The sequence below is a fragment of the Oncorhynchus kisutch genome, linkage group LG30 (assembly GCF_002021735.2).
Source record: "Oncorhynchus kisutch isolate 150728-3 linkage group LG30, Okis_V2, whole genome shotgun sequence".
Lineage (NCBI taxonomy): Eukaryota > Metazoa > Chordata > Actinopteri > Salmoniformes > Salmonidae > Oncorhynchus > Oncorhynchus kisutch.
In genome coordinates, this window is record NC_034203.2 from 32533613 (window position 1) to 32561490 (window position 27878).

Below are 27878 nucleotides of genomic sequence, written 5' to 3' on the forward strand. Positions count from 1 at the left end.
AACATCTCACAGCAGCACTGCAGTACTTAATGCAGCTGGTGGCCACACCAGATACTGACTGTTACTTTTGATTTTGACCCCACCACACCCTTGTTCAGGCAAACATTATTCCATTTCTGTTAGTCACATGTCTGTGGAACTTGTTCAGTGTATGTCTCAGTTGTTTAATCTTATGTTCATACAAATATTTACACATGTTAAGTTTGCTGAAAATAAATACAGTTGACAGTGAGGGGACGTTTCCTTTTTTGCTGAATTTAGTAGTTATTTGAATGCCTGCCATTTACTGCAGTTGACTGTGCAATAATGGTGACCTAGCCTTAATGTCTATTCTTCTCACTTCTTTCTCTCTCTCCCCCTCTCTACCTCTCTCCCTGTCTCTTTATCTTTCAGGAAAGTGAGGGAGACTCTTCCTGTCTTCAGGCAGTTCTTCAGCTCAGCCTTCAGTCTCACACACGTCAACCTGTCTTCTATGAAGCTTCCTCTGGACACCCTGAGGTGAGATAGGGACTCCGCTCTGGCCAATTGCCAAAATGACTCACTCAAGACCAGCTAAGTTAGTTGATTATTTACCTACCTACCCTAGGTGAATTCCTTATCATGTTTGTTGGTAAATCTAAACTTCCTGAAGGTGTGTTTTTTCTTTACCAGACTCTTGCGTTTTTTCACTTTAAGCTTAACTTTTGCTGGTCCTTGGCAAAGTAGGTTTAGTAATCTCTAAGCTCCTTTTCTCCAAAATCCTTTAAGACGGCTGCAGAACCACTCAGTGTGTGAATAGAAAAGCCACGTGGTTTCATTTGAGGAAAATGTATGAAAAATGAGTCACAGCAATTAAGGGGAAAAAATGAAATGAGTTTGCTATGCATTAACGTTTCTTAACCGCTTCTCTCTCCATTCTTCCATTTTTCAGAGCTCTCTTCCTGGGCCTGTCTTCCAATCCTCACATCACTGATTTACACTTGGACATCAGCGGCTGTGAGGTGAAGTGCCCGTCTGCTACAGTCTGAATGACCTTGCCTTCCTGTCTCTCCATTTGACTTAGTCTTCTCTCTGTCCCCTTTCCTCACTCAGCTGAGGTCTGCAGGTGCCGGGGTGCTCCAGGAGCTGTTTCCTAGAGTGGCCTGCATCGGAACTTTGGACATATCAGACAACGGTGAGAGAGTGACCCTTACGCATGCAACAGTCTTATGGGCCTTTTCAGGGCTAACATATGGCAGTTAAAATGGATTATTCTGTGTTTCTGTCTTTGATCTCAGGGTTGGATGGCGACCTGCTGGGTGTCATCCCAGCCTTCTCCAGACACCCCTCCCTCAAACACCTGCTGCTGGGCAAGAACTTCAACATCAAGGGCAGGTAGGGCTAGTAATCCATTCGCCACAGGCACTCAGAAACACGCCCTGGGAAGATGGATGTTTTGTCTTACACTGCCAATTCTTTGTCTGCAGGGTACTACATGACATTCTGCAGAAACTAGTTCAGCTAGTGCAAGATGAAGAGTGTGTGAGTTGTATAATGCATTTGAACACACACTGAGACACACAAACTCTCCTACGCACTCATACACATACGATACAGGTATATTTATGTACTCACATGTTTAACCTTCTCACCCACACACTGCCATACCCTAGTATGATGATGAACTGACTCCGTTATTTACTGCTGTTGATGCTGAGAACTCACAAAAATAACATGAACGTACAGCACTCAGACACACACACTCACACACATATGTACACACACTAGTGATGCGCCAGTCAGCTGTTTGTTTATCCGCCTGCAATTGCCAATAACCCATCAGCAATCACCCGTATGTGATAAAGTGAGAAACTAAGGCCTGCATCCGACCTTAGCCCACAAATATAACACATACTGTTTGTACAGTCAGAGATGGAGTGATTTTCTTTTTTTTATAGATCAAATCAAATTTGATTGGTCGCATACACATATTTAGCAGATGTTATCGCAGGTGCAGTGAAATGCTTGTGTTTCTAGCTCCAACAGTGCAGTAATACCTACTGTAAGAATACAAAACAATACACACAAATCCCCAAAATAAAAATAAAGGAATTAAGAAATATCAGGATGAGCAATGTCAGAGTCTCGAATTTAAATACACTGAACAAAAATATAAATGCAACATGCAACAATTTCAAATATTTAACTGAGTTACAGTTCATATGAGGAAATCAGTCAATTGATAAATTCATTAGGCCCTAATCTATGGATGTCACATGACTGGCAATACAGATATGCTTCTGTTGGTCACAACACTTTACATGTTAAATTCATATTTTTGATCAGAAATACAGTGTAGACATTGTTAATGTTGTAAATGACTATTGTAGCTGGAAACGGCAGATTATTAATGAAATATCTAGATAGGTGTACAGAGGCCCATTATCAGCAACCATCACTCCTGTGTTCCAATGGCACGTTGTGTTAGCTAATCCAAGTTTATCATTTTAAAAGGCTAATTGATCATTAGAAAACCCTTTTGCATGTTATGTTAGCACAGCTGAAAAGTATTGTGCTGATTAAAGTGGCAGCATGCTGTGGGGATGTTTTTAAGCAGCAGGGATTGGAAGACTAGTCAGGATCGAGGGAAAGATGAAAAGTGCAAAGTGCAGAGAGATCCTTGATGAAAACCTGTTCCAGAGCGCTCAGGACATCAGACTGGGGCCAAGGTTCACCTTCCAACAGGGCAACGATCTCAAGCTTGGCATTCAGGCCAAAGAGTTCAATCTTGGTTTCATCAGACCAGAGAATCTTGTTTCTCATGGTCTTAATCTTTATGGGCCTTTTGGCTGTTGTGCCTTTTACTGAGGAGTGGCTTCCATCTGGCCACTCTACCATAAAGGCCAGATTGGTGGAGTGCTGCAGAGATGGTTGTCCTTCTGGAAGGTTCTCTCATCTCCACGGAGGAACTCTGGAGCTCTGTCAGGGTGACCATCAGGTTTTTGGTCACCTAACTGACCAAGGCCCTTCTCCCACAATTGCTCAGTCTGGCTGAGTGGCCAGCTCTAGGAAGAGTCTTGGTGATTCCAAACTTCTTCCATTTAAGAATGATGGAGGCCACTGTGTTCTTGGGGACCTTCAATTTTGCATAAATGTTTTGGTACCCTTCTCCAGATCTGTGCCATCTCCTGTCTCGGAGCTCTACAGAGAATTCCTTTGACCTCATCGCTTGGTTTTTGCTCTGACATGCACTGTCAACTGTGGGATCTTATATAGACAGGTAGTGTGCCTTTCCCGAATCAATTGAATTTACCACAGCTGGACTCCAATCAAGTTGTATAAACATCTGCAGGATGATCAATGGAAAGGATGCACCTGAGCTCAATAGGGTCTGAATTTTTATTTAAATACGTTTTTTTCTTCTTCTATTTGCCGACATTTCTAAAAACCTGTTTTGGCTTTGTCATTATCGGGTATTGTGTGTAGATTGATGAGGAAATCAATTTAATCAATTTTAGAATAAGGCTGTAACGTAACAAAATGTGGAAAAAGTCAAGGGGTCTGAATACTTTCTGAATGCTCTGTATTGTACAATAATTTTTTATGTATTGTTTTCTCTTTATTCAGCCCTTCATACTAGTTCATGACCACCCTGCAGATATAACCATGGGGACTGCGGGTTTTGAGTCAACTCACACACACACACACACATATTTCACAACTTCACTTTGAGAGCCTAGGCCCTTAACCCCTTTTGCCCCATCTCTCTCTTGCTCTCCCTCTCCTTTTCTCTATCCCTCTATCTATCCTTCTGTCCTCAGGCCCTGCAGTCCCTTTCTCTGGCTGACTCGCGCCTGCGCTCTCGGGGCACGGTGATGGTGAATGCTCTGGGAAGCAATGCTTGCCTACGCAAGGTGGATCTGAGTGGGAACAGCCTGGAGGATGCGGGGGCTAAGATGCTCAGCAAAGCCCTGCAAATCAACACTACACTCAGGTAAGAGAGAATGAGGGAGGGGATGGGAGAAGCGGATTTGGGGGCGGGGGGCTCATTATACAGTTGCTATGCTGTAGGTAATACAGTGACAATGTATTGAGGCGGTTTGTTATACGGCTGTGCAGAACACTCTGTAGTCAACACATTGCAACTTATTAGCACTTGTAAGGTTATTCATGTTTTGCAATTCTGAATTTGTAATTTGACAGGTGTTATGTATGTGAGCTGTAGACGTAGTTATGAAGTCAATTATTGATCTATTTCTGTCTCCATTTATAATCTTCTTTTTCTTCCTCCCATCTGATCCTTCTAAGGAGTGTGATGTGGGATCGCAATAACACCACGGCTACAGGATTCCAAGATGTGGCTCGGGGCCTGGAACAGTGAGAGCGAGAGAGAGAGAGAGAGAGACACACACACACACACACACACACACACACACACACTCTCACTCAAACAAACTTGAACACGAGAGACTCTCATTAAAGTCCATAGACAGATGTATCTTTGAGCTTGCTTTGCAGTCAAGTGTTTGTCATTGCACAGCATTTCATCAGCACTCTGACCTGTTTGTGCGGTAGGGCTGCCTGTGTGAGTTCTAGTGACAAGGATTCACATAAAGAGGCTAATATATTAGAACGCCATCCGCTACTGCCTCAAGCCTTTCCATTCTGTACTAGTTAAAGGCAAGGTAGCTGTAATTATTCATATCAAAGTTATGGATTTTTAATGATTCTTCTTTTATCTCTTTCTCACTCTCTCTTTACAGTAACTTCACCCTGCAGTACATGCCTATCCCCCTCAGTGATGTCACACAGGCATACCGAAGCGCACCTGAGAAGATTGACCAAGCACTGACCAAGGTGGGTTACCTGGGGGTGTGATATCACACCATGACTTAATCACACCTTGACATCATGACTGTTTTCAACAGCTTGTGTCTCATATCCATCTCTCATATGTACTTATTTCTCCTCTGTTCAGTTTACTTTGTAAAACCATCTCTCTTTCACTCTTCTTCCATCACATACCCTCCCTCCATCTGTCAGATCCAGCATGCTCTGCTGAGGAACAACCAGACCCAGAGGTTCTCTCAGAAACAGGCTCTGCGTCTACACCAGGGCCTGGTCACCAGCACTGCTGAACAGGTACGAATACTGTGTGCACTGTGATTTTTACGAGAAGACGGTCTTTAAGTCAAAACTCCACAGACTGATGGCAGTGTGTATGCGTGTGTGTCAGGTGATGGAGCGGCTGTGTGTACGCGTACACCAGCAGGTGTGTGTTCTCCGAGGCTCAGAAGAAGGAAAGGAGCTGCAGGCTGCCAGACAGGTCCTGAAGGAGGCCAGAAACTCTCGTGCGGTAAGTGTGTGTTAGTGTATATTCTAAACCACTCTTTCTGTCTCTCTCAGCTATACTATGTGTGTGTGTTTATATATTTTAAGCTCCTCTCTCACCCTCTCAGCTATACCCATCTCTGTGTGAGCTGGTTCATGTTCTCTCAGTGGATGGGCCTGTCAGACAGAAACTGGACTTTCTGGCAGGAGAGCTGACCAAGGCTGCTGATAAGGAACTACAGGTAGACTACTTAACACTCCTCTCCCCTGCATGGTTGGAGTTGGACTATGATGGATTCATTCATAAATAGATACTGTAGATGGATAGATGTATTCCCGGAAAACAGGAAACCTGGTCAAGGCTGCTGATAAGGAACTACAGGTAGACTACTTAACACTCCTCTCCCCTGCATGGTTGGAGTTGGACTATGATGGATTCATTCATAAATAGATACTGTAGATGGATAGATGTATTCCCGGAAAACAGGAAACCTGGTCAAGGTTGCTGATAAGGAAATACGGTACTGTGATTCTTATCAGAGACAGGACTTATTGAATGAGGGACTAACATATTGATTGCTATAATGACTGACTTCTGTTTATTTCTAGGTGATAGTAGACTCCATGGTGTCTCTGTGTCGGGAGTTGTGTCCCATGTCCTCCTCTGCAGCAGAGAGACTCAACCCTCCGCTCTCATCCATCTCAGAACGCGTCTCTATCCCTCGCTCCACCATCCGCACCGCCCTGATGGAGAGAGCAGCACAGGACATCAACAGAGCCCTGGAGTAAGTGTGGGAAGAAGAAATGCGAGAGGAGATGAAAAGGGTCTAGACTAAAGAGAAAGAAGGAATTTGAAGGAAGTATTTTCTCTCTCTCTCAGGGAGGTGAAGCTGTCTGTGGTCTCCTATCTGACCAACTCCATAGTGGACCAGATCCTTCAGGAGCTCTACACCACTCACAAAGCCCTGGTACTACCACACGCACACTATCTCTCTCTACCTGTGTCTCAGAGTCTTGATCTGGCTGGAAAATATGCAAGTGTATCTATAACAATGACTTAGTGCAGTCTCAGTTTTGTCAACTCTTTTTCTCACACCAGTTCATGTGGTCTTAACAAGTAGATGGCTTTGTTGTCTCAGCTTCGTCAGGTGTCCCAGGTGAAGCGTTGGGATGATGGAGGAACAGGCAGACACACCATCAGAATCACAGACACACTGGACTTCCCTGATGAGGAAGGCCTGGGCATGAACATCGTACGTGTGTGGGTGGTTGTACGTGTATGATTGAATTTTTCCATTACTCTATCACCTTTCCTTTCCTTGCTCTGTGTCTTACTAGGACACCATTGCCATCCAGAAGCGCAGCGCCAGAACCCGAAGGATTCGACCTGTGTCCACCAGACTGAGTAAGCTCACCTGATTAACTAAATCAATATTAGTCTTTTTTACAGGGCATTATATGTGCATTAATAACATAAGTTTGACGAGAATGGCGCTGGAGAGAACAGCATCTGTTTTACTCGTTGCGCTATTTTGTACAGAATTGTTTCCTATGATCGAACATAGCTTCTGGACATCAGAACAGTGATCACTAACCTCGATTTGGATGAGGATTTCTACTTCAATGAGTCGGCAGCAAAGGACATACAGGACCTGGCCCAAATCCCACTCATCCCAATGACACTCAAAAAAGGAAGAGTCGGTGTTATAGAGGCCGGCGTGCAGGACACCTGACGACATATGGATAAACTGCTTCTACCCTCTGTTCTATTGGTGAACGTGCAATCACTGGAGAATTAACTGGACGAGCTCCGTTCGAAACTATCCTATCAACATGATCTGAAGGACTGTAATATTCTATGTTTCCCCGAGACGTGTCTGAACAAGGATATATAACTAGCTGTTTTTTCAATACATCGGCAGGACAGAACGGCAGCGTCGGGCAAACTCAAGGGGGGTGTGTCTCTAATCTAAGGAAATCTTGAGGTTCTGCTCACCTAAGTTAGAATACCTCATGATAAGCTGTATACAATACTATTTATCAAGAGAGTTTTCATCTATATTTTTTGTAGTGGTATATTTACCACCACAACCGATGCTGCCACTAAGACTGCACTGAATGAGCTGGGCAGGGCCATAAGCAAACAAGAAAATGCTCACCCAGAGGTGGCGCTCCTAGTGGTTGGGGATTTTAATGCACGAAAACTGAAATCCGTTGCACCTCGTTTCTACCAGCAGAGGCGAAAACTCTAGATCACCTTTACTCCACACACAGAGATCCATACAAAGCTCTCCCTTGCCCTCCATTTGGCAAATATGACCATAACTCTATCCTCCTGATTCCTGCTTACAAGCAAAAACTCAAACAGGAAGTACCAGTGACTCCCTCAATATGGAACTGGTCCGACGAAACGGATGCTAAGCTACAGACTGGAATATGTTCCGGGATTCATCCGATGGTATTGAGGAGTTTACCACATCAGTCACTGGTTTCATTAGTAAGTGCATCGATGGCGTCGTCCCCTCAGTGACCATACGTACATATCCCAACCAGAAGCCATGGATTACAGGCAACATCCGCATCTGAACTAAAGGCTAGAGCTGCCGCGTTGAAGGAGCTGGACACTAAATCGAACCATCAAACAACAAAAGCGTCAACAGCACTAAGATAGAATCCTACTTCACCAGCTCTGACGTTCATTGGATGTAGCGGGGCTTGCAAACTATCATAAATTACAAAGGGAAACCCAGCCGCGGGCTGCCCAGTTACAGAAGCCTACCAGACAAGCTAAATGCCTTCTATGCTCACTTCGAGGCAAGCAACACCATACCTTGCATGAGAGCACAGCTGTTCAGGATGACTGTGATCACGCTCTCCGTAGCAGATGACAGGTTAGCATTCACAAGGCCGCAGGGCCAGAAGGATTATCAGGATGCCTACTCGGAGCGTACGCTGACGAGCCGGCTTGTGTATTCACTGACATTTTCAACCTCTCACTGATCCAGTCTGTAATACCTACATGTTTCAAGCAGACCACCATAGTCCCTGTGTCCAAGAATGCCAAGGTAACTTGTCTAAATGACTACAGCCTCGTAGCACTCACATCTGTAGCCATGAAAAGCTTTAAAAGGTGGGTCATGGCTCCCATCACCTGGACCCACTCCAATTCGCATACCGCCCCAACAGATCCACAGATGACGCAATCCCTATTGCCCTTCACACTGTCCTTTCCTACCTGGACGAAAATAACACCTACATGAGAATGCTGTTCATTGACTACAGCTCAGCGTTCAACACCATAGTATCCTTCAAGCCCATCACTAAGCTAAGGAACCTGGAACTGAACATCTCCCTCTGCAACTGGATCCTGGACTTCCTAACGGGCCACCCCCAGGTGGGTAGACAGGAGGGTAGACAACAACACACGCTGACCCTCACCATGGGGGCCACTCAGGAGTGCGTGCTTAGTCCCCTCCAGTACTTCCTGTTCACCCACAACTGCGTAGCCGCAAACAACTCCAACACCATCATTAAGTTTGCCGACGACAAAACAGTGGTAAGCTTGATCACTGACAATGATGAAACAGCCTATAGGGAAGAGGTCAGAGACCTGTCAGCCTCAACGTCAGCAAGAGAAAGGAACTGATTGTGGACTACAGAAAACCGAAGGGCCAAGCATGCCCCCCATTCACATCAACAGGGCTGTAATGGAGTGGGTTGAGAACTTCAAGTTCCTTGGTGTCCACATCACTAAGGACCTATCATGGTCCAAGCGAACCAATACAGTTGTGAAGAGGGCATGAAAATGCCTCGTCCCCCTCAGGAGGCTGAAAAGATTGTACAGGTCTACCATTGAAAGCTTCTTGACTGGTTGCATCACCGCTTAGTATAGTAACTGCTTGGTATCTGACTGCAAGGCTCTACAGAGGATAGGGCGTGCCATCCAGGACCTCTATACCAGGAGGCAGTGTCAGAGGAAGACCTAGAATTTGTCAGATTGCAGCCACCCAAGTCTTAGACTGTTCTCTCTGCAGGTGCACTGCAAGCGGTACCGGAGCACCAAGTCTGGGACAAAAAGGCTCCTGAACAGCTTCTACCCCCAAGCCATAATACTGCTGAACAGTTATTCGAGTTGTTACCCAGACTATTTACTCACACTATATACCCTCACACACACACACACACACACACACTTTCACACCCTTCACATACGCTGCTGCTACTCTGTTTATTATCTATCCTGATTGCCTAGTCACTTTTACCCCTACATATATGTACATTTTACCTCAACTACCTTGTATCCCTGCACATTGACTTGATACCGGTACTCCTTGTATATAGTCTCATTACTACCTGGTACCCCTGCACAGTGACTCGGTACCGGTACTCCTTGTAAACAGCCTCGCTATTGTTATTTTATTGTGTCACTATTTCCTTTTTTATTTCGCACATTTCTTTTACTTTTTAACTTTGCATTGTTGGGAAAGGGCCCGTACGTAAGCATTTCACGGTAAAGTCTACAATTGTTGTATTCAGGGCGCATGTGTCACGACTTCTGCCGAAGTTGGTGCCTCTCCTTGTTCGGGCGGCATTCAGCGGACGACGTCACCGACTTTCTAGCCTCCACCGATCTACATTTCTTTTTCCATTTGTTTTGTCTGTATTGTACACACCTGGTTCCCATTACGTTTGAATTATTTCCCTATTTAACCCTCTGGAGCCATCATGGTTTTGTGTGTGCTTATTGTTGTCAGTTGTCTCGTTTATGTGATTCTGGATTTTCGTTCTCCTTGTTGGAAGATTATTTTTTGAGTAAAGTTACTATTATTACTCATCTCTGTGTCCTGCGCCTGACTCCGCCTTACCCACATCACCTAGACTCTGACAGCATGAGACAAAAAAAAAGTGATTTGATTTGACCCACCCCTCTTTCCCTCTCTCAGGTCTGGGAGATGATCCCACCTCCTCTCCTCCTCCCTCGGCCCTGTCTCACTCTGCCCCCCTGTCCCGCTCAGCATCATGGGAGTGTCTATCCTCATTGCCTACCCATGGTGCACCACTGCGCCACGTGACGCACGCCAGGCCGCGGCCCCCTCGAAGGCACAGCCGAGGACAAGTCCCTCTGGACACAGTGAGTCACCTTTGGGCTCATAGCAACCTCTATGACTTTCTACCATATTGCTTCTACAATACTGTACCTGTCCAACCTTCTCATATCTTCACAAGTGCGTAGGGGGTATGGCTGAGGGGTGGGTGCTGGAACTAACATCTGATTCAAACAGGGTTTACTTTATTTTCTATTTACCTCACAGTTAAAATCCACTTTCCTTTTATGCTCAAATTTGTCATCCTGTTTTTTTTTTCATGCCAGAGCCATTCCAAAAATAAGTTTCTTTATGACTGTGAATCTGTCACATTGTTTATGACATTCTTCAATCCGCGAGGCAACGTTTGTCAATTTGTTTTTTTAGTCGTTGTTAGAAGCGTTTCTAAATCGGTTAAACCAGGTTAGTGATCTAGTCATGTGGAATCATGTTGAGCTCTGAATAGAGCTCTCTATTGGCAGGCTATCAGATTCCTCGGCTGCATCCCAAATGGCACCCATTTTGTCTATATATTGCACTTTTTTTGACCAGAGCCTTATGGGACCTAGTCAAAAGTAGTGATCTATATAGGGAATAGTCCTACAGCCAGTCATTGTAAATTATAATTGGCTGTGTCAGCACTGCAGTAGTTTCAGTAAGACAGAAACATGTTGTTGGTGGCTGTAGTGTGTGTGTGTGTGTGTGTGTGTGTGTGTGTGTGTGTGTGTGTGTGTGTGTGTGTGTGTGTGTTTGGCTGTATTGGAAGCCTGTTATTTTTGTCCTCTCAGCACTGTTCAGAGAACGGAGGAGTCAACCTGCTGGAGGATGGACTGCCTGATTTCTACACCAAGAGAGTCCTGACTGACAGGTAGGATTTACACAATACACACACACACACACTAGTGCTCTCACTGACCTGGTACCCATATCTGTATCTCTCCCCACCAGTCAGCTGTCATCACTTCATCATGCTCAGTCCCTGAGGAGGAAGAAGAGACGCAGTGTGCTGTCAATCTTCTCTGGGTTCCGCAAGAATCGCAATTCCACCATCTCCAATCAGGAAACGGAGTACGGAGGGAGTCATGAAAAGTCATACACATGATTTCATGTCCTTGTTATAAATGGTTCATTAATTGTTACCAACAACTATTTAATAAACGGATCAACTCTCTCTCTATCTCTCTCTCTCTCTCTCTGTCTGTCTGTCTGTCTCTGTCTCTCTCTGTAGTGGCTCAGAGAATGTGTACTCTATGATTCAGCACCCTAAGGATCCTGGGAAGGTGGAGGCCATGATTGAGGTGGGGGCCAATGGGAGGATGATGCCGTCCCCCAGGCCCATCCAGGGCGTACCACTGCCTGGGATGAGGGGGGCCAGCCCCAGCCCCCACTGTCTCACACAGAGACAGGTAGGAACATACCACTGTAGATCTGTCCCTAGCTCAGGCAAGCTTCAATGCCATACAACTCTCCTTCTGTGGCCTCCAATTGCTCTTAAATACAAGTAAAACTAAATGCATGCTCTTCAACCGATCGCTGCCTGCACCTGCCCGCCTGTCCAACATCACTACTCTGGACGGCTCTGACTTAGAATACGTGGACAACTACAAATACCTAGGTGTCTGGTTAGACTGTAAACTCTCCTTCCAGACCCACATCAAACATCTCCAATCCAAAGTTAAATCTACAATTGGCTTCCTATTTCGCAACAAAGCATCCTTCACTCATGCTGCCAAACATACCCTCGTAAAACTGACCATCCTACCGATCCTCGACTTCGGCGATGTCATTTACAAAATAGCCTCCAATACCCTACTCAACAAATTGGATGCAGTCTATCACAGTGCAATCCGTTTTGTCACCAAAGCCCCATATACTACCCACCACTGCGACCTGTACGCTCTCGTTGGCTGGCCCTCGCTTCATACTCGTCGCCAAACCCACTGGCTCCATGTCATCTACAAGACCCTGCTAGGTAAAGTCCCCCCTTATCTCAGCTCGCTGGTCACCATAGCATCACCCACCTGTAGCACTCGCTCCAGCAGGTATATCTCTCTGGTCACCCCCAAAACCAATTCTTTCTTTGGCCGCCTCTCCTTCCAGTTCTCTGCTGCCAATGACTGGAACGAACTACAAAAATCTATGAAACTGGAAACACTTATCTCTCTCACTAGCTTTAAGCACCAACTGTCAGAGCAGCTCACAGATTACTGCACCTGTACATAGCCCACCTATAATTTAGCCCAAACAACTACCTCTTTCCCTAATGTATTTATTTTATTTATTTATTTTGCTCCTTTGCACCCCATTATTTTTATTTCTACTTTGCACATTCTTCCACTGCAAATCTACCATTCCAGTGTTTTACTTGCTATATTGTGTTTACTTTGCCACCATGGCCTTTTTTTTGCCTTTACCTCCCTTATCTCCCCTCATTTGCTCACATCGTATAAAGACTTGTTTATACTGTATTATTGACTGTATGTTTGTTTTACTCCATGTGTAACTCTGTGTCGTATGTGTCGAACTGCTTTGCTTTATCTTGGCCAGGTCGCAATTGTAAATGAGAACTTGTTCTCAACTTGCCTACCTGGTTAAATAAAGGTGTTCTCAACTTGCCTACCTGGTTAAATAAAGGTGTTCTCAACTTGCCTACCTGGTTAAATAAAGGTGTTCTCAACTTGCCTACCTGGTTAAATAAAGGTGTTCTCAACTAGCCTACCTGGTTAAATAAAGGTGAAATAAAAAATGAAAAATGAAGAGGGCCAAGTTTTACTTGACCTGACTAGTCATCTCCTGGTTTATTCCACTCATTATCATAGTACAGCATGTATGCTTTTACTTTCTGTGTAATCTATTGCATACGACACAGTCTAAGCCTTACAATTTTCTCTCTCTCTTTCCCTCACTCTCTCCTTCTCTCTCCCACCTTCCAGCCTTCAGACCTGGTCAGCATGGTGTACAGTTGTATCGGAGCAGAAGATGAGGACTCCGACAGTAGCTTTGAGACCAGACCAGTGGACAGAGACACTGACAGATCGACTACATCAGACATCCAGACAGAGACCCATTCCAATGGACATGCAATGTCCTACGCTTCTCTGACAGACAGACAGCCTGACAGACAGCCTGACAGACAGACAGATCCAGTCAGTCAGGACCTGCCAATGCCCAGCACTCAGACAGACACACAGAAGGAGGTGGACAGAGGGACAAAGGGGACAGAGTCGTTGGACAGGCAGGAGGGAGCCCCCTGTGGACAGAAATCAGAACCCCCTTCTCAGAGCAGCAAGCCCAGTCTGGCCAGCATGAGACAGAGACACCTACAGCGGAGTTCCGGTACTGCAACTTAAATATCTAGATGCTTTCATGGCTCCGGGTGCTGCATGTGCCATGGATGTAGAGTTGTAACAAAATTACAATTTAACTTATGTTTCACACTTTCTTCCTTTTAAGATAAATCAACAGATGGTGTAGGATGGATAGATAGAGACGGGGTAGAAGAGGAGAAGAATGAAAAGAAAGACAGAGGAGCAGAAGGACAGCGTCCTCCCATTCCTGAAAAGGTGGGTGTGTGTCCCCTAATTGCTTGTATTGCTTTGTGTACGGTAGTCTGTATCTAACTACGTGTACATTCTCTCTCCACAGCCTGGTAAAGATAAGACTTCTCCAAAGACACCGTCTGCTGTCACTCCACCTGAGGAAACAGCCAATGAGAGAACCCCGCCTCCTGTTCCAACTGCCTCTACCAAGCCCACTTTTGATTTGTCTGGTCCTTCTGTCACTCAAGATGGAGGAACTAATGAGATGAAAAGCCTGCCTCCTGTGCCACCTGCGTCTACCAAGCCGGTGGTAGACGCAGGTCTACCACCTGCTGGTTGTCAAGGTACCACTGTGATGAAATACCATTGAAGATGGTTTTAAGAAATTATTATTAATTGTAATGATAATTGGTCTCCTTTCTTGACCAACAAATCACTAATGGCTATGAAAATGTTGTTGATGATGGTGATGGCTAAGGTTGACATTTTGACAATTCAATCAGATGAAGGAGGAACAAATGGTTTTCCACTGAAGGCACATCACAACAGGAAAGCAAACTCATGTGACGCAGGTATGTGTGTGACCGTGAGCGTGTGTGTGTGTGTGTGTGTGTGTGAGCGGGTTCACTGCATGTGTGAATGTGTGTGGTACATGCATGTTTGTCTACAGATGTTTGCAGGAATGTGCTTGTCTTATGATAGATTTTCAATTCGGGTTTCTGATTTGATGCATTTATATTATTGTTATTTCAGTCACTGAATGCAGTCTCATTGTCTCTGTTATATACTTGGTCCATTGCTCTGCCATGGACATTCCAGTAGATCTCTTGGGATGTTTATCACGACTGCTACATTCCTGCAACATGCCCCTGTGTGACCCAGTCACCATCTGTGTCGCCCTGTGTGTGTGTCTCATATCATTTTCCTTCAGGCATGGAACCGGACAGTCCCAACGATCTGGAGAGGGGGTTCTCAGATCGCGAATCCCCTGTGAAAAAACCCAGATTCCCCCAGAACAGAAACAGATCTCTGGACACTGGGTGTATGTATCTGTGTCTCTGGACCACGCTCTGTGCCATACCGAATGTGTATGTCTGAATGGTCATTCTGTAGTTTGTTTGTGTGTGCGAGCCTGTTCAAAGCCTTCTTTTCATGGCTCAGTGGTGAAAGAGAATTGACATGTCATGACAGTCTAAGCCTAACCCAATGTGTCACATAGTCAGGAAACACTGGGCCATTAACATCTAGTTGACTGTGTCCCAGACACTGGGCCATTAACATCTAGTTGACTGTGTCCCAGACACTGGGCCATTAACATCTAGTTGACTGTGTCCCAGACACTGGGCCATTAACATCTAGTTGACTGTGTCCCAGACACTGGGCCATTAACATCTAGTTGACTGTGTCCCAGACACTGGGCCATTAACATCTAGTTGACTGTGTCCCAGACACTGGGCCATTAACATCTAGTTGACTGTGTCCCAGACACTGGGCCATTAACATCTAGTTGACTGTGTCCCAGACACTGGGCCATTAACATCTAGTTGACTGTGTCCCAGACACTGGGCCATTAACATCTAGTTGACTGTGTCCCAGACACTGGGCCATGATGGGCATTCAAATCTAGTTGAAAAATTCCAGACAAGATTAGTGTTTGGGGAGATTCTTAGCGGCACGTAGTCTAGTGGTTAAGAGCGTTCGGCAAGTAACTGAAAGGTTGCTGGTTCAAATCCTCGAGCTGACAAGGAGAAAAATCTGTCTGTGCCCTTAAACGAGGCACTTAACCCTAATTTCTCCTGAAATCGCTCTAGATAAGAACGTCTGCTAAATGACTCAAATGTTGACATTTTGTCAATTAAGCCCTTTTTTCTACTTAACCAGAGTCAGATTAAGAAAGTTAAATGTCATTTCTGGAGCCATTTCTAACTAGCATTAGCGCAATGATTGGAAGTCTACAGGAGCATCTAAGTAGAAAAAAGGGCCTATTTGCCAAAATGTTGAATTATCCCTTTAATGGCAGATTAGATTAGACCAAACCAGGACCCTGACATTCAACTCTGTCTGTGTGCTGTCTAGGTCCTGAATGTCCAGAGCCCGGCACCGGCGAGACGTCATGACAACAAACGTCAGGAGGCAAAGACAATGTTCAGGACAGCTGTCGGGAGATATGAAGAGAGCGTGAGACGTGAAGAGAGCGTGAGACAGATGGATAGAAAAGGGAAGTTATGAACTTGGTCACCATAGACCCAACTGTGGTTATCCTCATATACAGTAGTAATTTCTCTCATATTGGCTAAACATGCATGATTTTTTCCCTTTCTCATACTCAGTTGCACTTGCTTTCATTCCTTTACAGAGGACACACACACACACACAGGTGTCTGAGGGCCCTCTGGTATTCTCATGCTGGTATTTCTTGCACTTCTTGTTGTACAAAAATCTTTGATCATATTTCTCATTCTCCCTCGTCTTTCTTTCATTGACAATTTGTGACACTGCTACTGTAAGAATGAGTTGGTATTTATTCTAAACCAGTATTATGTCAATATTGAATATACGTTTTTTTTAAACTGCACTAACCATTGTTATTACTAAGTTATTACATGGTAACAGGTAACTTCTTGTTTTTATTTACAATAAGCTTATAATGAATATGATTGGATGTTTTAAGGATGTTTTTCCTATGGTGTATGATAAGTGAAGATTGAGACGATGACATGTATTGTTTATCATTATATCTATTAGTTGATTAATGGAACATAATTGCAGTTTGTTTAAATCTGTTTTAAATACATTTTACAGGACTGAAATTAGTATATTTTCAAAAAATCCATATATGATTAAACAATCAATAAAAAATGATTTTACCAAAGGAACCAAACTGATGATGCACTCTCTCTTGGGGACAAAAAACACCCCAACCTGACTTCTGCATCGGGAACTCTTATATATTTTTTGGGTGTGTGAGATCTGGCCCACTAGGAAAATTGCATCCATGGGTTTTAGAGCAGTGCTATGTAGTGCCAGCAGAGGTGGCCAAATACTTTGAGCTGAGTGATGAAACCATTACTTGGATGAAACAAGTTAGTCAGGCTGAGTTTAGACAAGTAGCCCAATTCTGATTATTATTATTTTTTACACTAATTGGTCTTTTGACCAATCACATCAGATATTTTTCAGAGCTTATGTGATTGGTCAAAATACCAATTAGTGAAAAAATAACAGAATTGGGCTGCCTGTGTTAAAGCAGCCGAACTGCCCTTCTACACTACAATGCATCCAGCATTGCAGCCAGACATAAGCCTTTGAGGGAATGCTTCCTTTGAAATCAATGAAAGCTGCTATGCTGCCCGTGTTGCACTCGCGTCCAAGCTCAAGAATCGCTGAGGTTCAATTTGACTGCTGATACTTATGTTCATTATATCTTGTGAATTGTAAATAATGAGAAATAAAGTTGATTTTGGTCGCAAATGGCCTCGATTCAACACCACTGGTTATTTTACTAAGATTTATAAAGTCAATAAGCTACTAGCTAGCAGCAACGGTATCTACATTGACTATGTTCACAATGTAAACAAAAGCAACATGTGTGATTAGAGGATCACTAGCAACAACTTGAGAGTACTTGTGAAAAACTGAGCCAAAGCTATTGTACATACCCATAATCGATGAATATAGTACAGTACAGTTGGATGAATATAGTACAGTACAGTAGGATGACTATAGTACAGTACAGTTGGATGAATATAGTACAGTACAGTTGGATGAATATAGTACAGTACAGTTGGATGAATATAGTACAGTACAGTTGGATGAATATAGTACAGTACAGTTGGATGAATATAGTACAGTACAGTAGGATGAATATAGTACAGTACAGTTGGATGAATATAGTACAGTACAGTTGGATGAATATAGTACAGTACAGTTGGATGAATATAGTACAGTACAGTTGGATGAATATAGTACAGTACAGTTGGATGAATATAGTACAGTACAGTAGGGGAAATAGAATAAAGATGTTCTTCCCCTCTGGTCCTCTACACTCTCCGTGTTGCAGGTAGAACGTCACATTGAAATGATGCACAGGACGCTTATAGTGGAGCAGAAGTGTAATAGGCTGGCCACACCGCTCGCATCGCGTGCGCAAGCATTGCAAAATAAATGTAGAAACCTATGTTATTCAATTATTGCACCCACACTGCTCACGAGCGTCTGCGTTGCCAAGGGCTAAAATAGAAATCAGTTATATTTCTGACACAGATCTCGCAGCAAGTCCTGCCTTTCCCATCTCCTCATTGGTTTATAGAAGCAGGTACGCATGTGCCATCTCCTCGTTGGTTATACCCACGTGGGTGATTGAAAGACGAACTGTGTTGCCGTTCGGTGTAGTAATACTCTGAATGTTTAGATGCCAATCACCATATAAGTTCAAAGATGAAAAAGTCTGGAAGTAGGAGAGATGACTAGAAACGATTCGGTTGACCGTTAAATATGTGGATTAATTGTCGGAGGAGAGGACCTTGTGCATTTCAGGTAAAATAACAACTCAATGTTTATATCCCAGGACAAATTAGCTAGCAATAGCAAGCTAAATAGCTAAATTGCCATAAATGTTTAATGCTTTTTGACTTGTTCCCAAATTAATGTAATTGATTCAGAGTTTGTTTTGATATTTTAACCTGCATGTCATGATAGCGTTTGTTGTAGGGGGACAAAATAAATGTATGCACGATGGAGCATACGCGCAGCCGGTTTGGGTTCTGTATTAGCCACACAAACTATATGTGAGCAGTGTCTGTAAAAAGTATTTTTCATAGAATTGGTAGCATCGATTTGCTTGAGGTAGCCTTCTACTGAAAGAGGGTCCAAGAAGAAATTAATTAGGCAAGGATTAAATTTGCTGTGTAAAAAGTCAACAATCATTAACACTTTACAATAAGGTTTAATTTGTAAAGGGTTTATAAAGGGTTTGCAACAATGTTATTAATGGTAATTTAATAATTTGTAAATGCATTATAAAACATCAAATGGGTTATAACAAATTGGTCAAAATAGTGTGATAGCCTGTCAGTGCTTGTCAAATAGTGAGCCACTATTTCCATCCAGCTATTAACCATTTGTAAATGCACTTACAAATATGTATAATATTGAACCCTTATGTATCATCATATAACATTATTTTCAATGGTTGCACAGTTAAACAATGATGTAGTTATTTTCTCACTTTTGGGTGCGTTGTTGCGCTGTCCAAGGAACAAAAATGGTTGGTTTTCAGACCAATGGTCAACTCCCATGATGTGTCTTGCTGCACATTGAAAACCCTGATGATGCATTGGTACACTTTGCTATTTATTCCAGGAATGAAGGCCTCATCTGAAAATCTCAAGCCATGTCATTGGTGTGGTTTGCTGGTTTCGTGGAAATTCCCCCGACTTTGTGAGATCTGCCTATCTGTGAAACGTGCTTCAAATAAAGATGACCTGGAACATGCCCAGAAATGTATGTTCATTAAAACCTCTTAAGGCTAGAGGGCACTATTTTCATTTTTGGAAAAATAACGTTCCCAAAGTAAACAGGCTATTTCTCAGGACCAGATGCTTAGGATAGAAAACACTCTAAAGTTTCCAAAACTGTAAAAAATATTGTCTGTGAGTATAACAGAACTGATATTGCAGGCGAAAGCCTGAGAAAAATCCAATCAGGAAGTGTCTCTTATTTTGAAACCTCTGCTTTCCTATGCATCCCTATTGACCATTGAAAGGGATATCAACCAGATTCCTTTTTCTATGGCTTCCCGAATGTGTCTACAGTCACTAGACATAGTTTCAGGCTTTTATTTTGAAAAATGAGCGTGAACGACAACATTGCATCAGTGGTCAGGTGGTGGCTCTCAGAGTGATTTGTGCGTAATAGACAAAGGCGGCCATTGTGCTCTCGCTCCTAGTGAAAAGCCAATTGTCCCGGTTGATATATTATCGAATAGATATTTGAAAAACACCTTGAGGATTGATTATAAAAAACGTTTGCCATGTTTCTGTCGATATTATGGATCTAATTTGTAATTTTTTTCATCAAAGGTAAACGATTTAATTTGATTGCTTTTCTGATTTTCATAACCAAGCTTCCTGCTGGACATAATGCTATGCTAGGCTATCGATAAACTTACACAAATGCTTGCTTTGGCTGTAAAGCATAATTTCACAATCTGAGATGACAGGGTGATTAACAAAAGGCTAAGCTGTGTTTCACTATATTTCACTTGTGATTTAATGAATATGAATATTTTCTAGTAAGATTTTTTGTCCGTTGCGTCATGCTAATTAGTGTCAGTTGATGACAATTCTCCCGGATCCGGGAGGGGTAGTTCTAAGAAGTTACTGACATCATGTGACAGTGCGTCGTGAAGAATTAGCAGGATGAGGTTACATGATGATACATAAGGGTTCAATATTATGCATATTTATAAGTGCATTTACAAGTGGTTAATAGCTGGAGGTAAATAGTGGCCCACCATTTGACACCAACCTTAAAACGCTAGCATCACACCTCGACAACTTCCGGTGAAATTAGAGAGCGCCAAATTCAAATTAAATATTTAACTTTCATGAAATCACAAGTGTAATACATCAAAATAAAGCTTAACTTGTTGTTAATCCAGCCACAATGTCAGATTCCAAAAAGGCTTTACGGGGAAAGCAAACCATGCGATTATCTGAGGACAGCACTTAGCGCACAAAACATCACAAGCAGTTAGCAGCCAAGTAGATTAGTCACGAAAGTTTGAAATAGCAATAAAATTAATAATTTACCTTTGATGATCTTCATATGGTTGCACTCACAAGACTCCCAATTACACAATAAATGTTTGTTTTGTTCGATATCCCTCTTTATATCTAAAAACCAAAATGTTGTTGGGGCATTTTGTTCAGTAATCCAATGGCTCAAATGCGGTCACAAGAGGCAGACGTAAATTCCAAATAGTATCCGTAAAGTTCGTAGAAACATGTCAAACGATGTTTATAATCAATCCTCAGGTTGTTTTTAGCCTAAATAATCAATCATATTTCAACGGGACAATAGCGTCGTCAATATAAAAGAAAAACAACGAAAGGCGCGCTCTCGGGATTGCGCACCACACAGGTTAGGGACTTTCCACTGGCCTCTCATTGAAATGGCTCATTCTCCCTCATTTTTCAGAATAAAGGCCTGAAACAATGTCTAAAGTCTGTTCACAGCTAGTGGAAGCCATAGGGAACAGAATCTGGGTCCTATCCCTTTAAATGGGGGATAGGCTTTCAATGGAAAAACACCCATAGCACTTCCTGGATGGATTTTCCTCAGGTTTTCGAATGCCATTTCAGTTCTGTTAAACTCACAGACATTATTTTAACAGTTTTGGAAACTTTAAAGTGTTTTCTATCCAAATGTACCAATATGCATATCCTAGCTTCTGGGCCTGAGTAGCAGGCAGTTTACTTTGGGCACACTTTTCATCCAAAATTCAGAATGCTGCCCCCTATCCTAAAAAAAGTTAACCAGAGATCTTCTTCAGGAAATCTTTTTTTGTGGACTAAGTACAATGTTGTTGATACATCTTAATTTTTCTCCTATCACAGCTATTCAAATCTGCAACTGTTTTAAAGTCAACATTGGCATCATGCTGAAATACCTGAGCGATTTCCTTTCTCTCCGGTAACAGAGTTAGGAAGGACACGTAACTTTGTAGTGACTGGGTGTATTGATACACCTTCCAAAGTGTAATTAAAAACTTTACCATGTTGAAATAGATATTTACATAGCGCAGGCTACATGTGAAAGGATAGCTCCCATCTGACTAAGTTTCAAATGTTGGCAGGGGCTGATATTCAACCCCTGTTGCTTTGGCCTTGTAGAGGACAAAGCCACACACCATGGCAATGGCTGCTAGGAAACATCGAGCCATGAACACCATGTTCATGTTGGTCACTGAAAAGACAAGAAAACACTTTCACCAAAACACACCAAAATACCCTCCCATCCAGAAATGTATCTTATGGACTTGACTGCATAGGTCCTTTAAAAATCATGGATAATAACTGTTGTAACTTCAACTCAAAGTACAACATTAGATTTGTTGCTTGTCCTGAGCTAATTACCCTCAAGGTAAGTGTTACCTGAGCTCTCAGAAGTCTTTATCAGGCACAAAGGACCCTGGGAAATGTGATGCCTGGCCGTTTGCATGGAGGCATCTCTCTTACGGTGGTGGTGATCAGCAGACTGGGGTGAGGTGGAGTTGATGCAGCCCTGGGCGCACCGGGTGTTGGGGTTCCCAGCCTCACACAGAATCACTGAACAGCTGATGTACACCTGCAGCCAGAGAGATCAAAGGTCACTTAACTGAGATGATATCATACTGGGTAGCCTAGTGGTTAAAAACATTGGCACAGTAACCGAAAGAACGCTGGTTCAAATACAAACTAGGTAAAAATATCTGTCGATGTGCCCTTGAGCAAGGCGCCTAACCCTAATTGCTCCTGTAAGTTTCAAGTTTTATTAGTCGTATGTACGGGATATGCATGGTATATTGTACATTGTCCAACAAAATGCTTACTTTCAGCTCTGGATAAGAGTGCTACATGAATAAAATGTCAAATGTAAATATGACCCTTGAATAATCCAGCAACCTGTTCCTATTTACCTGGTCGTGCAGTCCGATGAATTTGAAAGCTTCCATTCTTAACCGGAAATGTCTCTTGTGACGGGGTGAGAAGATTTGAACAGTCAGATCCACAGTGCACCTGGTAAAATAAAACATGATATTACAGCATTAATGGAAAAGTTTCTTTCATTCAGAAAAATGTGTTAATGGCGTGTCTCGTATTCAATAAAAAGTTAACATTACAGTGACTAGTGCCATTATGACGATGATGGATGGATGCCTTTGTGTTCTGAGTCTCACCCGTTTTCTATGGTGGGGTGGTCGTTGGCGTTGTCATATGGCGCCGCTCTGCAAGACTCCACGAAGATCTCTGTGTTGTTCACGGTGGTTGTGGCCTCGATGTCCATGTAGATTATCTGCTTCACCACCACGTATAATGGGTAGTCACGGGGATCCACCACACTGGTGAACTCACTCGTCTAGTAGAACTCAAACTGGTAGGTGAACATACCAAAGCCTTTCTCCACGACTGTGATGCTCTCCCTGTGTGCGCTGAAGCCCAGGCTCACATTGCCACGTTTGGCGTACTGGCAGTAGAATTGAATCTCCACCTGGTGGTGCCTGGTGATGATGTCATTGGGGTTGTCGAAGGTGGTGATTTTGTTCTTGAAGAGGAGGTTGTCATCATCCTCCTGAATTCAGAGAAAGGGAGAGGGAAATCATCTAGATAGCTACATTTGTGGGCACTGCCAGCACTGAACTCTTGAAAACACCCAAGATGTACAGTACCAGTCAAAAGTTTATCTTTATTTTTACTATTTTCTACATTGTAGAATAATAGTGAAGACATCAAAACGATGAAATAACACATATAGAATCAGTTAGTAATTCTTCAAAGTAGCCACCCTTTGCCTTGATGACAGCTTTGCACACTATTGGCATTCTCTCAACCAGCTTCACCTAGAATGCTTTTCCAACAGTCTTGAAGGAGTTCCCACATGTTGGCTGATTTTCCTTCACTGTGTGGTCCTATTCATCCCAAACCATCTCAATTGGGTTGAGGTCGGGGGATTGTGGAGGCCAGGTCATCTGTTGCAGCATTCCATCACTCTCCTTCTTGGTCAAATAGCCCTTACACAGCCTGGTTGTGCCATTGTCCTGTTGAAAAACAAATGATAGTCCCACTAAGCCCAAACCAGATAGGATGGTGTATTGCTGCAGAATGCTGTGGTAGCCATGCTGGTTAAGTGTGCCTTGAATTCTAAATAAAGCAAACACAGTGTCACCAGCAATGCACCCCCACACAATCACACCTCCTCCTCCATGCTTCGCAATGGGAACCACACATGCAGAGATCATCCGTTCACTTACTCTGCATCTCACAAAGACACAGCGGTTGGAACCAAAAACCTCAAATTTGGACTCATCAGACTAAAGGACATATTTCCACAGGTCTAATGTTCATTGCTCGTGTTTCTTGGCCCAAGCAAGTCTCTTCTTCTTATTGGTATCCTTCAGTAGTGGTTTCTTTGCAGCAATTCAACCATGAAGGCCTGATTCACACATTCTCCTTTGAACAGTTGATGTTGAGATGTCTCTGTTGCTTGAACTCTGTGAAGCATTTTTATTTGCAGTTAAATCTAATGAACATCCTCTGTAGCAGAGGTAACTCTGGGTCTAACTCTCCTGTGGCGGTCCTCATGAGAGCCAGTTTCATCATAGCGCTTGATGGTTTTTGAGACTGCACTTGAAGTCTTGAAATTTTCCGGATGATCAGATTCATGTCTTAAGGTAATGACGGATTGTTGTTTCTCTTTGCTTATTTGAGCTGTTCTTGCCATAATATGGACTTGGTCTTTTACCAAATAGGGCTATCTTCTGTATACCACCCCTACCTTGTCACAACTGATTGGCTCAAATGTATTAAGGAAATCGATTCCACAAATTCACTTTTAGCAAAGCACACCTTAATTCAAATGCATTCCAGGTGACTACCTTATGAAGCTGGTTGAGAGAATGCCAATAGTGTGCAAAGCTGTCATCAAGGCAAAGAGTGGCTACTTTGAAGAATCCCAAATAAATGTTGATTTGTTTAACCATTTTTTGGTTAATATATGATTCCATATGTATTATTAATTTTGATGTGTTCACTATTATTCTACAATGTAGAAAATAATGAAAAACCTGAATAAGTGTGTCCAAACTTTTGACTGGTACTGTAGATCATTTCTTTATTGCTGTGCAACTCTTCGGGTTATGAGCAAGCATGATGGTGTATCCTTTGATGTTTCTCACCGGGCAGCATAAGCCATCCCTCACCAAAACCCTACATCTTGACCCTTTCTCTGAGGCAACCCTTTCTAAATCATTAGGCTGAATGATTTCGAAAGGGTTGCCTCAGAGAAAGGGTAAAGATGTAGGGTTTTGGTGAAAGGGAGGGCTGATGCTGCCTGGTGAGAAACATCAAAGGATTCAGCCTAATTCGTCCCTTGGGGTGAATATGCACTCGGACCAGGTTCAGTATGAATAACATAGACAATCACCCAGGAGTGAATGGGTCTCACACCCAAATAGATTTCCACATATCATCACACTATAATATTTGACATTTCAGAGGTCTTACCTCTATCTGAGTCCCACGGGCATTGAGGGGGATGACTCCGATGATGTGGGTGCTGTTGGAGAGGCGTTGCAGGTCGCAGGCAGAGTTACTGGGATCACTCAGGCGGAGATGGCCCTCATGTACTCCAGGGATAGAGGACTTCTCCACTTCCACTGTCATGGTGGTCTCTTGCCAAACCACTGTGGCTTTGACTGTCACAGGAGAATGTGGACATATCTTGTTATTGTACAACGTATCAGTCTTATTGAAAACAATGTGATCAAAAACCAATGGTGGAAAAACTACCCAATTGTCATACTTGAGTAGATGTTAAGATACCTTAATAGAAAATGTCTCAAGTAAAAGTGAAAGTCACCCAGTAAACACCACTTGAGTAAAAGTCTTTGCTTTTACATATACTTAATTCTCAAAAGTCCAATTATTAATCATTTCAAATTCCTAATATTAAGCAAACCAGATGACACAATTTTCTTGTTTTTTTATTTACAGATAGCCAGGGGCACACTCCAACACTCATTTACAAACAAAGTGTTTGTGGTTAGTGAGCCAGCCGGATTAGAGGCAGTTGGGATGACCAGGGATGTTCTCTTAATAAGTGCATGAATTTCACCATTTCCCTGTCCTGCTAAGCATTCAACATGCAACGAGTACTTTTGGGTGTCATTCATATCATTCATGATCATAGAAGAATCTATACCCACCATTTGTACGTCCTACAGCCCCCTCTCTTCGGCAGGGACAAGCGGACAAAGCATCCAAAGCATTGTTTTCCCTCAATTGCATTTTGAAATGTCACAGTATATGATCGGAATGCATTTCTCTCGACCGCATGGGTGGAGATGAAAGTGGCTCGCCCATAATTTCTGACATTTGGTAGACAATCTGTTGGTCAACTTGTCTACAATTAGATACATGCAGCTTCTCTTCTGACATTTCTTGATGCTTGTCTAGAATAATAAATAATTCTCACTATGCTCACCAGAATTATGTCATAAATCAATAGAATGCTCAATGCATCATCAACAATCTAGTTGACATCAGTAAAGTTATCATTCATTTCTGCTTCTCTTACAGAGCGATGACGTTTTCCAAATTACATTTGCCCGGATTTAGACCCAGTAGTGCTGACACATAACATTGGCTGTACAGTACAGAATTTCTCAACCATTTCTGTACCAGTAACCAGTGAGGCTCCTCTTTTTTTTAACTAGCTCATGTTTAAAACATATACAATATGGAAAAGCACAACTGGAGATACAACTCACTACTATAACTGTGCCTCTGCTTTAGTCATGTTTTCCTCCCTGTTGTGCTGTCTATCTGTTGTGCTTCTTCTTGTTCTCTGTCTGTCTGCCTGTCTGCTTAAGTCTTATATGTTATAAAAGCCAAGCTAACAATTTAGTTTATATTGCTAATTAGTGCTTGTCATATGTGTTCCCCTGAATTAACACCTACCCTAAGGGTTAATTACTATTACAGGGCTCCAGTCTAACCCTCAATTGCATTTTGAAATGTTACAGTATATGATCGGAATGCATTTCTCTCGACTGCATGGATGGAGAAGAAAGTGGGGTTTTAGGCTGAGTTTCTGTACAGCACTTTGAGATATAAGCTGATGTACGAAGGGCTATATAAATACATTTGATTTTGATTTGATTTGATTTGATTTGGATTTGATTTGAGTTGTCATTCTAGTGAAGCCTGATATGAATGTCCCCTCAAGATGCACAGACATGAGATGAATTCCCTTCAGTAGGGCCATGCAATAATAACTTACATGCCACAAATAAATCATATAATCTCTGTGTGACCTTGACAGATTTCCTATTAAAATGTCAATGCGTTAATCAGGGTAGAACATGCATGCCCCATATTTCATCACTTTCTCTGTAGAAGCATTATCTGTTGAAACAATGGCTTCCACTATTGGTCTGCTATCAATGAATCTCTTTCTCAGTGCATCACTATCTGGTTATTGTTATGACCCTTAACAGGCTTGGCAGAAAGTCACATAGTTTGGGATTTGTGTTTACTGATCAATAAGATTGTGACTTACAGCTGGAAGGCGTGTGGAGATGGAATATTGTGGAAAAATACAGCGCCACTTTTGGAGACCACCACCAGTTGGTGGTGCTCTTTATCAATGTGAGTTGTACTCACCACACACAAGTTGCTTTTGGCATTTATACCTTGATGAAAAATCATTATTCTTAATGGAAAAGCTCAATTGAAATAGTTTTCAGGCCGGAACAAAGCTCAATTTAGGTTTGGGGAACCAGTGAAGATATGAGTCTGTTCATTTTACACTTGAATCTTTTGTGAAGAATAGTAGCTATAATTCTAAACCATTATGCTTCATGTCAAGTTAAGTAGAAGCATTTAATAATCACAACCACCCACAGATTTGCACGCACACACGTGCACACACACACACACACACCTGAGCAGCAGAGGAAAGTGATAGTGGCAGATAGGTTATATTGGCGATGCACTTGACAATGGTGTGTAAACAGCGGAAGGCTCATAATGAGTTTAAATGACCCTGTGTACCACAGAGTGCCATAGTGCTTCTGTCTGAGACACACATACATGTGGGGAAGCTAGCTTAGCTTCCGTTCCTTTATTTATGACATAAATAAATATTGTTTAGGTAACACACTTGCCTTGCTGTCTCCCACAGTATATGTCGTTTCTTGACATAT

The 27878-nt window shown here is 42.7% G+C and overlaps 2 protein-coding genes across 3 annotated transcripts in view; one reads left to right on the forward strand and one right to left on the reverse strand.

The window, feature by feature from the left end:
• Nucleotides 1-17386, forward strand: part of LOC109879999 (capping protein, Arp2/3 and myosin-I linker protein 3) — a 66088-nt gene extending 48702 nt beyond the window's left edge. The window contains exons 16-40 of one of the 2 annotated variants that reach the window (XM_020472220.2): nucleotides 394-498; nucleotides 911-980; nucleotides 1072-1153; nucleotides 1257-1353; nucleotides 1446-1500; nucleotides 3780-3952; nucleotides 4267-4335; nucleotides 4722-4815; nucleotides 5002-5100; nucleotides 5195-5314; nucleotides 5418-5531; nucleotides 5899-6074; nucleotides 6170-6257; nucleotides 6429-6542; nucleotides 6628-6694; nucleotides 10233-10420; nucleotides 11162-11241; nucleotides 11322-11441; nucleotides 11602-11779; nucleotides 13307-13709; nucleotides 13827-13936; nucleotides 14019-14256; nucleotides 14416-14484; nucleotides 14844-14954; nucleotides 15989-17386. In XM_020472220.2, the coding sequence (XP_020327809.1) occupies nucleotides 394-498; nucleotides 911-980; nucleotides 1072-1153; nucleotides 1257-1353; nucleotides 1446-1500; nucleotides 3780-3952; nucleotides 4267-4335; nucleotides 4722-4815; nucleotides 5002-5100; nucleotides 5195-5314; nucleotides 5418-5531; nucleotides 5899-6074; nucleotides 6170-6257; nucleotides 6429-6542; nucleotides 6628-6694; nucleotides 10233-10420; nucleotides 11162-11241; nucleotides 11322-11441; nucleotides 11602-11779; nucleotides 13307-13709; nucleotides 13827-13936; nucleotides 14019-14256; nucleotides 14416-14484; nucleotides 14844-14954; nucleotides 15989-16029 (3061 nt within the window). In that variant the 3' untranslated portion in view covers nucleotides 16030-17386. The remainder of the gene's footprint in view (nucleotides 1-393; nucleotides 499-910; nucleotides 981-1071; nucleotides 1154-1256; nucleotides 1354-1445; nucleotides 1501-3779; nucleotides 3953-4266; nucleotides 4336-4721; nucleotides 4816-5001; nucleotides 5101-5194; nucleotides 5315-5417; nucleotides 5532-5898; nucleotides 6075-6169; nucleotides 6258-6428; nucleotides 6543-6627; nucleotides 6695-10232; nucleotides 10421-11161; nucleotides 11242-11321; nucleotides 11442-11601; nucleotides 11780-13306; nucleotides 13710-13826; nucleotides 13937-14018; nucleotides 14257-14415; nucleotides 14485-14843; nucleotides 14955-15988) is intronic. The other variant, XM_031810825.1, reaches the window with a different exon arrangement.
• A 4363-nt stretch (nucleotides 17387-21749) lies between these two features.
• LOC109880000 (CUB and zona pellucida-like domain-containing protein 1) lies at nucleotides 21750-25335 on the reverse strand. The gene is given in 5 exon segments (XM_031810109.1): nucleotides 21750-21880; nucleotides 22051-22261; nucleotides 22593-22692; nucleotides 22854-23245; nucleotides 25177-25335. Coding segments are annotated over 5 exon segments (993 nt in total).
• Nucleotides 25336-27878: the final 2543 nt, after the last annotated feature.